At 39.9% G+C, this 10,810-nt stretch overlaps 1 protein-coding gene across 1 annotated transcript in view; it reads right to left on the reverse strand.

The window, feature by feature from the left end:
- The window catches only part of LOC116850315 (dynein heavy chain 3, axonemal), a 21,583-nt gene that overhangs the window by 9,801 nt on the left and 972 nt on the right, over positions 1-10,810 (reverse strand). Inside the window, exons 2-8 of the mRNA XM_032828446.1 lie at positions 10,466-10,695; positions 10,053-10,322; positions 9,592-9,954; positions 9,230-9,440; positions 8,941-9,168; positions 1,164-4,988; positions 441-746 (exon numbers count right to left, since the gene is read on the reverse strand). Coding sequence (XP_032684337.1) covers positions 441-746; positions 1,164-4,988; positions 8,941-9,168; positions 9,230-9,440; positions 9,592-9,954; positions 10,053-10,322; positions 10,466-10,695 — 5,433 coding nt within the window. The remainder of the gene's footprint in view (positions 1-440; positions 747-1,163; positions 4,989-8,940; positions 9,169-9,229; positions 9,441-9,591; positions 9,955-10,052; positions 10,323-10,465; positions 10,696-10,810) is intronic.

Here is a 10,810-nt window from a genome sequence, read left to right on the forward strand (position 1 = left end):
ATAAATTTAATTTTTCCACTTATATGCTTTTTTTTATTAAAATCATAAAATTCCTATTTTGTACTCTGTAATATTGAAACGAAGCGTCGTAGAGAAAAACATTATTAACAAAATATGTTTGTTTTTATGTCCTCTATTTCTCCTCAAAGTTTGTCTGTCTAATTTTTTTACACCCTGTATATATATATCGATTTATCTATATTTGTGAAGAGATTTTTGTTGGAAATTATATTTTTTACTAATCGTTTTTTAGTATTTCTCTTTATTATTAATTTTATTAGTAATTTTGTTTGATATCTATCTTTTAATAGTGAGTAACATTGTGCTTCACGAGTGCGCGGTTTTCAGAAATATATGTAAAAGTGAAACTATCGATTTTCCTTTTAATCTTATCATTTGTTAGATATACATGATTTATCTCTTCTCTACTTTTTCAATACCTGTTGCATAGTGTCCATCCAAGATATCCAACATCCATTGTTTCTCTTGTCGTAGATCCAGTCGTACACCGTACCTTTGTCAGGGAATAGTTGCTGCTTCGTCAGTTTGAACGCCTTCGGCTTAGGTTGTTCCTCAATATTACCGAGCAGCAATTGTCGCAGATATACATCAAAGATTTTTCTACTGTCGCTCGTTAAGGTTGAACACATACCCCATACCATACTGAATATTAATACGCATTGTAGCCATACCGTGCTCACTTGCGTCTCCTCTGCCAACATCATACTGAATACTTTCGTGAAAGACTGTCATACAATAGGAATATCAAATTAGTACAACAGATTTGTCATTTCTCTCTTCTTCTCAGTTTAAGTTGAATTTAAATAAAATTATTGAATCGAATCTTTTCAATATTAAAGAAAATGAAGAATTTCTTTTTCCGGAATAAAGCAAAAAATATGCAAAAGCTATGTCGAGATATTAATTAACAAAATCTATTTTGAAAAAATATATAATTTCGATTTTAATTTTGTATTGGTATGAGAAATTTTTTGCTAACTGATGAATGAAAAACTAACTTAATATTATCTTTATATTAATATAAATCCTCAATCTATTTTATCATAAATCAAACTACTAATTAAAATTAGCAACAAACTAATTAAAATAAATTCAACGAAACAAATGTAAATCGAATAATTTCGATTTTTCATTACACTCACCAGGAACATGTGATTCTCCGACATAGCTACGAATGTCTTGCAATTGTGTTGGATAAAATTGAAGATCGGATTGGTGAGCCATTCAACCAACTCCACGATGAGTCCGAACTGCTCAATTAATAGCTTCTCCTTCAGATATTTCTTGTAAGATTCGAAGATAGGTGTCCAGCCTAATTGAGATGGCTCCATGTAGATCATGCCGCATCTGCTGACAGTGGCCGGCGAGGCGTGCTCGAGATCAGCCGGCTCGAACATCATATTCATTTTAGCGGACATTTGCACGATCTCACCCGACATTAGGCAGAGTTTTTTGTTATCGTCTAACACGGTGTTCATACTCTCGATCCAGATCGCGTCCACGGGACCGTCAAACACGATCCATTTGCGATCCAACGACACAGATTGGGCGAATTCACGAAAAGTTTTAGCCAACACACCGTCGTTCCAATCATGGGACAACGGATCGAAGCTGCCATATAACTGATTCAAGGTGATGGCTTTGGGATTAATCACTCGGTAAGTCGTGCGAAATTCTCGTACCATGGCCTTTCGTCTGGTCGACAGGTCGCCCAAGGAATCAGCCAATGCTTGGTAAGCTTGTGTCTTGCCGGCCAACGCCGCACCGACCAACATCAGCCCATGTCGTACCAGTATCATCTCGTAGATCTGCACAATCTTCTCTATGTACCACGGGGTGGCCTGTAGATTTCGCTTCTCCAGATTCGTCTTGACGAGATCCACGAGATCGCCGCGATCCGGCTGGGGCAGGTCCACATCCGGGAAAAGATCTGTGTAGATACCGGTGAAAAGGAACACATCCTGGGACAAGAACTTGGGCAGATTGACGTCGACAATCGCACGGAGAACCAGCGTGGCCTCGTTGCTTGCTGGATATTTGAGCTTCAGATTGCCGGCAGCTATTAACACCGTCTTGACGGCTCGCATACCATAATCGTAGTGATTCTGCGAGCTCAGCTGCTCGGAGCACAGCTTGTACGTGTGGACGATCTTCTGAGCAAGGTTCTTCGCGTCAATGAAACCGTACGAGTACAGAGAAATCTCGCCTATCATTGCATAGTCGGGCACCATCATCGCTACTGTACGGAACAGCACCTTGAGATTGTCCGGCAATTCTTGACGCCCGGCGTAACCCGGATTCATTGTTATGATAATATTGCAAGTGGGATTTAGCTTCAACTCGGTGCCTTCGAACATAAACTTTTCCAACTTCATGCTTATGGCCATTTGAATCGATAATATCTGCTGAGCGATCACGGATAATACTTCCAATTCGATTCTGTTGAATTCGTCGAAGCAGGCCCATGCACCGGATTGCGCGATGCCCTTGAAGAACTTGCCCATTGCCTTGTAGTCGAGGCCGTCGGAGCAGTTGAAAACTACGCATTGCTTGGCCACAGTTTTCGCGAGATCCTTGGACGTTTCCGTTTTGCCGGTACCCGCCGGTCCTTCTGGCGCGCCGCCCAAGTTCAGCTTCAACGCGCCCATCAAGGTTCTGTAGCATCGGTCGGTCAACGGCGTGATGACCAAGCGAGATGTGTTGCCGAGGTATTCAAAAGCGTACATGATGTCGGTCGTGACCATAGAAACGATGATACAATCGTCCATCCAGTAATAACGAAGCTGTGATATCCAGTTGAAGTCTAAGGGATTTGTAACGTTTGTGTCCACTAAGAGCTTCACCACGTCTCTGGCGTGTACATCTATCACTATCAAGGCGTTCAACGTGATCCTGGCACCGCGGTCTAATTTGCCGCGTACGAGATCCACGATATGCTGTATCTGGTCGTTGCATTTGTGTAAATAGGACAATGTGCTTCGATCCTCAAAGGACTCGTACACCTCGCTGGTCCAATGCACCTGACTGCTACAGATGACAATTTGACCGGGCCAAGAGAGTACCCATTCTTCGCGCACAGCTGTGAAGTAAGCGATTATACTTTCCTCGGCGATGTCGCGCATCGAAATCACCATAAGTTCCTCCACTTGGCTCAGCCATCTCTCCACCATACCTTTCGCGTCGGCCGGGTAGATCTTACCGCTCAAAGGCACGTACTCTTCTTCTTCCGACAACATACCGATGATTTCTTCGTCTTTCGTGAAGCGCAGCTTGCTGATACCTTCGAAGCATTTTCGCAAATGCGGCTGCACTCTCTGCGGATCTTTGGTTTCGGACAGGATTTCTAGCAGCTCGTCGTTCGATAGGAAGAAGAGTCGCGGGAAGAACAATCGCTTTTTCTCCAGGTACTCATTCAGACCTTTCTGGATCTCCTCAAGCAACTTGTTGCATGTCCTGAATTCTTCCAGCATATTCGGGAATGTGGTAGCCTCGAGCACTCGTCTGTTGCTTGCCACGTGCGTCATAATACGCCGCCATGTCTTGTCGATCTTGCGGAAATCCCGTGCCTCGGTCGGCATCTGCCGCATTATATCCTCGCTGCTGAATATCGGCTCTAGATACATCCACGTGGCCTGACAGAGTAACCACTGATCGACAATATCCTGCATCATTATCAATTTCTCTTCCCACTGTTGCATCTCCCGTTCGAACGCCTTGACAAAAGGCGAACTCCTCATGGTTTGCGCTTTGAGCACGTGATCGTCCAGCAACGTCTGTATATCGTCTACGGCGGTTAATATGGACACGCCAGTCTCGCGATAAGGCATCAGGTCGAAGTACACTTCCAACCATTCCTCCTTCATCTTCTGCAAGCTCCTTTGTAGAACGTATTCCTTGGTGGCCGAAGAGGAGATCTCCTCCAACTTGGCGACGTGCACAATCAGACCGCAATCAATCATATCCGACAGAGTAGTAGTGTCCGTCGGCATTATTGGCATGTCGACGATCTCGCTAATAGCTTGCCAATGTCGTGCTTGTAGACCTGGCGTGCAGATGATCTGCAGCACGGGAATAAATTGCTGAAACTTCTCCACTTTGCCGCGCACCATCTCAGCAACGCGTCTCGCTCCCGGTACGTCGGCAAGTATGCGTGACATTTTGTAGAGTGTTCGCCACGTTTCTTCAGTTTCCTCGCGCACTTTTTCCGCATCTACACCCAGAAACGGCCCATAACACCACGTATCATAGTTCTTATGGAAGCCTCGAGCGATATGCCAGAGTCTATCAAAGATGTCTACTGTGGAGGACATTGTCGGTAGCTCCAGATATGGGCTCAATTCCATGTCCAACAGTCCCTCCTCCACATTGATCTCTTCAGCTTCTTTGCGGATGTCCGCCATGGTCTTAGAGATTTGCTCGATCTCTTCTGCAGCCTGCTCCATCTCCTCCATCGTGAGAACCGGCGGATCCTTCCGCTTGAACTGATCAATAGCCTGTTGTAACGTAATTATCTTCTTATCGAAGTTGTCGCGTCGCGTGCGAAGCGCCGACTCTGAGAAGTCTCTTCTCATGAGCAATCTCTTGCTTGCCAACTCCATCACGGTGTCCATTTCCTTCGGCCAAGTGATGGCACGCGCGTTCAAGTGTAGATCCTCGTCTGAGAGCGGCTGGTAATCGAAAAGAAATAATATCAGTTCGATTGAGCGGGCTAAACGTCTCTTCAGATTAAACATTGTCGTGTCGCGGCTCTCGCATAAATAGTTATACAACTCGACGACATCCTGCGTTGTTTCTGGCATCATCGAAATCTTTTCCGCGATCTCGTCGAAGTTCGAGCACAAATCGCGGTTGTTGGACCGCAGCTCATCCGCAAAAAAGTCGCATATTCTATTTCGAAACGCGTGCAGTATTTCTCGCATCGTGTTGTTTACGATGTTGCAATCTATCTCGATCATATTCAGCGGAATCTGTATTAAAAAAATATCATTCGAATTACTTTTTTCACATTATGCATTTTGAGATGCAATGACAATCTATGAAAAAAGAATACATATAGCATTCTTTTGGGAGACTTGGTTAGGCGTGCTTGGTGGCGTGCGAATATCCGGATGAGCGAAGCGTGAGATTAAGTACGATTATTTAGAGTAAGCAAAGTAATTAGTAAGGTAAATTTATAAGGAGTAGATTGCGTGCAAGGTAGAGAAGATGTGCAAGTGAAAACAGAGGCGGGCGAGAAGGAGAAAGTTGGTTTTCAGGAGGATTTAGGGGTAAGAGGGTTAAGCCAAATTGATACCAAATATGATCAAAACTTGACGGCAAATCCGATGCCATCTGCGTCCGCAATATGCTTGGGTTTTGTTAGCAAAGCTTGGTGACAAAATCTGACCCCAAATTGTCGCCAAATACCGAGCAAAGTTTGGTGCCAAACTGCACCGCACAAACCTTGCTCGGTATTTGGCGCCAATTTGCTAACAACCTTTGATTTAGCAGATGTTGTGTCCAATTTGATTGACATTTGACATTTGACATTTGACATTTTGGCAGCAAAATTTGTAGTCAAGTGTTGGGCAAAATTTGCTTGAGCAGATTTGGCTATCTGGATAGATGTCTATACTAAACTAGATTGCTAACAAGGACTTTGAACGTGTATCGCGTAAGGTTTTCGGTTGCATGCGAGAAAATGGCGGCGGTCCTGTGTGTGTGACGTGTCACTTGTGTGAGTACTTACACATACAATGTGAGTCAGCGTGGCCATTAAATTACTGTCGTAAAACCAAAAATGCCAGCATCTTATTGCATTAAAAAAAAATCATAACAAAAAAATAGATGGTATTGGACGTTATTTGCTTTGCTCATTTTCAACAAAAGAATTTTACGACTAAGCGTAGTGAAAATATGTGGCGGTAGCGGCCATTTTCTCGCATGCACCGGAAACTCTATCGGGCACAAACCGTTACATGCTTTTAGATAGCCTGTTAGCAATCTAGTTTAGTATAGACATCTGTGGGTTAGATGGAGAAAATGAAGAGAAGGAAGATAGAAATAAAATGAAAAAAGAATTAATAGAGTTAATAAAGAAGGAGGTAAAGATACTGGAAGAGGATAGGAAAAAGGATAGTTCAAAGTTAGATAGGTTAAAAGAAAGGGTAAAGGAATATGGGGAGAGGATAAATGAATTAGAGGAGAGTTTGGAGGAAATAGAGTAGAAAGAGGGTAAGAAAAGATACAGATACAGAAGAATCACGAGGGGAAGATGATTTGAAAGGAGGTAGAAGTATTGTTAGTAGGGGAGAGTTAAATGAGAATAAAATGAGTTTGAATAGCAATTGTGGAAGTAGATTGAATAATAGAGAAATAGGTAAACTAAAAAAAATGGATGAATGAAAAGAATAGAGAGAAGAGGAAGAAAAATGTGATAGTTAAAGGAATAAAATTGCCGGAGGAAGTAGCAAGAGACAAAAATAGGCGAAGAGTATGGGCAAGGAGTTTAATAAAGGAGAGGATAGGGGTAGATTGCACGGTGCTGAACTGCAGAGAGAGAGTGGAACAGTAATAATTGTGAAACTGGAAAATAAGGAAGTGAAGAAAGAAATAATGAGGAATAAATATAAATTAAAAGAAGATAAAATCTTTATAGAAAACGACTTAAATTGGGAAGAAAGAAAAGTGCAGTAGAAAATTAATAGATGGTAAGATGGGTAAAGAAACAAAAAGGAAAAAGTATGGAGGTAAAGATAGGATTCAGAAGAGTGAGGATAAGTAACGTATGAAGGACATAGGCAAAGATAAAAAATGAAGAAGAGGAGAAAAAAGCTGCAGAAGAGGAGAGGGTAAGAGTAGAGAAGGCAAGAGGGAGCAAAATTTTGGCTAAGCCGAGAAGGGAATACAAGGAAAAGAGGAAGAGGGAAGAGATAGAAGGAAGGTATAGGAGGGAGAAGAGAAAATTTACTAAGAGAAAAACGTTATTTTGAAATGTGGCCGATATAGGAAATAAGGACAAAGAGTTTTGAAAATATATAGGAGGATTTAATTTTATTAGTTTATGTGAAACGTGGGTGGAAGAAAAAGATTGGGAAAGATTACCCAAAACACACGAGTGGGAATATAGTTTTGCAGTAAAAGAGAAGAAGAAAGGGAGAGCAAAAGGAGGATTTATAATAGAAAAGAAAAAATAATAGGAGGAAGGAGTTAAGTTTGATTAAGGAAGAAGAAGGATTGATTATGATGACTGTTGATGAAGGAAAAAAGAAGGTGAAAATTATATCAGTGTTTGGGGTATATGGGATACAGGGAGAGGGGAGGCAAAAAATTAGGAGAAAAAAATAAAGTAACTTATTATAAATAAGTTTATGGAAGAAGAAGGAATAGAAAGCAAAAATGGAAATATAATAATTAGGGGAGATTTTAATATAAGCATTGGAGAATTAGCAAATATAATGACTGGAAGGAAGGGGAAGTAGTAAGATACAGTAAAGATAAGACAATAGGAAATGGAGGCAAAAATTTATTAGAGTGAGTAAAGGAAAAGGGTCAGTACGTGTTAAATGGAGCGACAGAGGGTGATTGGGAAAGAGAATATATAGGAGCCAGAGGCAGTTCGGTTATAGATTATATTATAGTAAGTGAGGCGATAAGGAATTTCAGAATAGGAGAAAAGGTGAACTCGGATAATTTACTGCTGAAAATAGAGTATACGGAGAAAGGAAGAGAAATTCGAACAGAGGAACAAGAAAAAGAAAAAGATGAAGAGGAGGGAAAGTTAGAAGTAATAATATGGAATAAGGAAGCAATTCAAAAGTATCAAGAAATGACAAAGGTGTTATGTGAATGTATGGAGATGGGAGAAAGGGAGGCGGAAACAGTGGATGACAAATGGAGGAGAATTAAGAAAATAATAAGCAATGCAACGATAAAAAAGCAGATAAATAAAAGGAAGAGGGAGGAATTAAAGCACAAACTGGTGGGACAATAACTGGTGGGATAAGGGCTGTACTAGGAAGAAAAGAGAGGCGAATCTATAAGAAGTGGAGAGATGAGAAAGTAGAAGCGGAAAAGTACTTAGAGGTAAAAAGGAATTTCAAAGAGCTGATGGAGAGGAAGATGAAAGAAAAAAAGAGAAATGAAGGAAAAAATCTTGAAGTCTTCATTTCGGAATGAAGCTGAGATTTGGAGGTATATGAATAAGAAGAGAGGCAAGAGGACTATTATGATAATAAGATAGGAAAGGAAAAGTGGAAAATACATTTTATGGAGCCCCTGGATGGATCGGAAGGATGTAAAGAAAGGATAAATATAGATGAAGAAGAGACGATATGATAGAGGAGGAGGAAATTAAGGCAGTCGTGAAGAAAATGAAATTGAGGAAGGCAACTGGATTCGATGGTATTCCGAAGGAGGCTTGGATACATACGGGTGAGGAATTATAAAGCAAAAATTGGTTGATATTTTAAAAATATTTATAATATTTAATAATTTTATAATATTTCCGTTTGGAAAAAAGTAGGATTCCGAAGAATTTGAAGATGAGTATTATAGTGCTGCTACAAGAGAGGAGGTAAAGAAAAAGCAGGAAATTACCGAAGGATATCTTTGTTATATAGGGCTTATAAAATCTACACTAAAGTTTTGAGGAATAAACTTGAGAAGGAGGTAGAAGGAAGAAAGATAGTTCCGGATAGCTAGGCAGGGTTCAGGAAAGTCCCCTTCTCAGCTATTTTATGTAAGCTGAAGAGAATAAATACTACTACTACTATTATATATAGCACTCTTTTAGTGCAGAAAACTGTAATTTTGATAAATTGTATTAAGTTAAAGAGCGAAATATCAAAGTGCGATTTTAGATTAATATTTTTGGTTACGAAGAGTTATTCGCTCTTTGTCTGTGGATCGTTTCAATTCGAAATTTAATCATGAACTCACCTTACACCTAAACATAGATATCTCTTTTCGCAAAGCGTCGTACGCTCTTATCTGTTGCTCGAATTCTCGTAACAATGGTGTCGGCTCGAGCGAAAAGAAATGATCTAGTTTCTCTTCGGCTACACCACTCGTGATATACAATAAGTTACTGTAGCACTTGAGGTAACTATCGGGTCCATTGATATGTTTAATGATCACGTCCAATACGTCACTAATTATGCTTAGTACCTGTAACAATGTGAAAAGATGTTAATTGAGTGACATCACTCGACTGGCAGTTTCTTTTTACCGTATCTTCGTATCGCGAAATAGAGAATAGACAGCCGACGTGTTCCAATTCTGGAAACAGGATGGTTTCGATTTTGGGAATCGTAGCGCCTACTTTGATAATCTTGTCGAAACATCGAGAAATCGTAGTATGTAATTCAAATATATTCGGTCTGCAGTGCAAATTCGTTGTACCGAGTTCTGGCTCCACTTTCACTGTTATGAAAGGAGTTCTACAATGTAATGCGTACTATTTTTCCATTGATGTCACCATTGTATACAGCACACTATTTGTTTTTAGAAACTTTGTATATATATGTATAACAAAATTAATTATGATTTTTCTAACTTTATTTAAAAAAGAAACAAATCGTCGATTCTTACTCAAGGAACATGAGATCTTCGTAATCTCCTTCGAACGCGTTGCCAGCTCTGTAGCGCATGAAAAAACTTCTCACGTCTTCCAACGTTTCCATTATCATGACTCGCAATTGCCTCGACAAAAGAGAATTAACACTGCGAAAGTACTTTTCTATCCAAGCGGTGGACGCGCTAGGATGTGTGTCAAAGTACTGCGACCAGACGTACTTTTTTTCCAGAAATATTTCCGCCACATCGGCTAGCCATTGTTTAACGAGGAAATCAGAGGCAGCGGCACACAAGGAATTTAGCCGCGGCTCAATTTCCACAGCCGGCACGGGAAATGTGCCGAAATCTTGCATGCGAATTATTCTTATCTCACGATACCTAAGACAAAAGATTGTATGTAGATTCAGATATTTAAAATTGCCTAACAATCATTCATCATTATTAATAATTCGTATTCATTGATCGCACAATCTTACTTCAAAAACCACAAGTCGCGGATATCTCTCAATATTTTATTGTTAATGAAAAGACTGTGTCGCATCAAGTGATCCGCTGTGATCTTAGACTGATGCCAAGGTACCGGTGCGCGAATGCACAGAAGAGGGAATTCGACAGGCAGCGTTTCAATAGACAAACGTTTCCGTTCATTGGGATCCATGAGAATATAATCCACTATCGCAGATCGCAGACCTTGCTTGTAGTTACTTATTATTTCCAGTTCCAGTTCTTCCATTATCTTGTTGAAACTGTAATACATATCCTGCTGATTAATAAAAAACACCTCTTATAAATTTATCGCAATCGATAAGACACGTCAAATGTATAAATAATCTAAATTTAGTTCTGACGAGTAATTTTGCAAAACTGATTCTGTGAAATGTTAACTTACTCTTCGCGTTCTCGCAATTTACCAGTAATGTACTTTTTTGCTGCTTCAATATCAGTGTATCTGTATGGTTGTAAATGTTCATCGCTAATGTACTGGTCCTTGAGATAAGAAATTTTAGCAATATCCTCAGGCTTAATTAATCGTCTCTGTTCTTTATCGACTATCGCCATCCATTCAGTCAATTGTTCTTCCACAGATCTTGGGATTTCTGCTTCAACATAACGTACAATCTGCAATATATGGCACAAAAATATATATAAAAAATATATATATTATAATAAATATTATATAAATATAAATATAAATATATATATATATATATATATATATATATATATATATATA

The sequence above is a fragment of the Odontomachus brunneus genome, unplaced genomic scaffold, assembly GCF_010583005.1.
Source record: "Odontomachus brunneus isolate Ranch 3 - 2012 unplaced genomic scaffold, Obru_v1 Obru_scaffold_142, whole genome shotgun sequence".
In the NCBI taxonomy this organism is placed as follows: Eukaryota; Metazoa; Arthropoda; class Insecta; order Hymenoptera; family Formicidae; genus Odontomachus; species Odontomachus brunneus.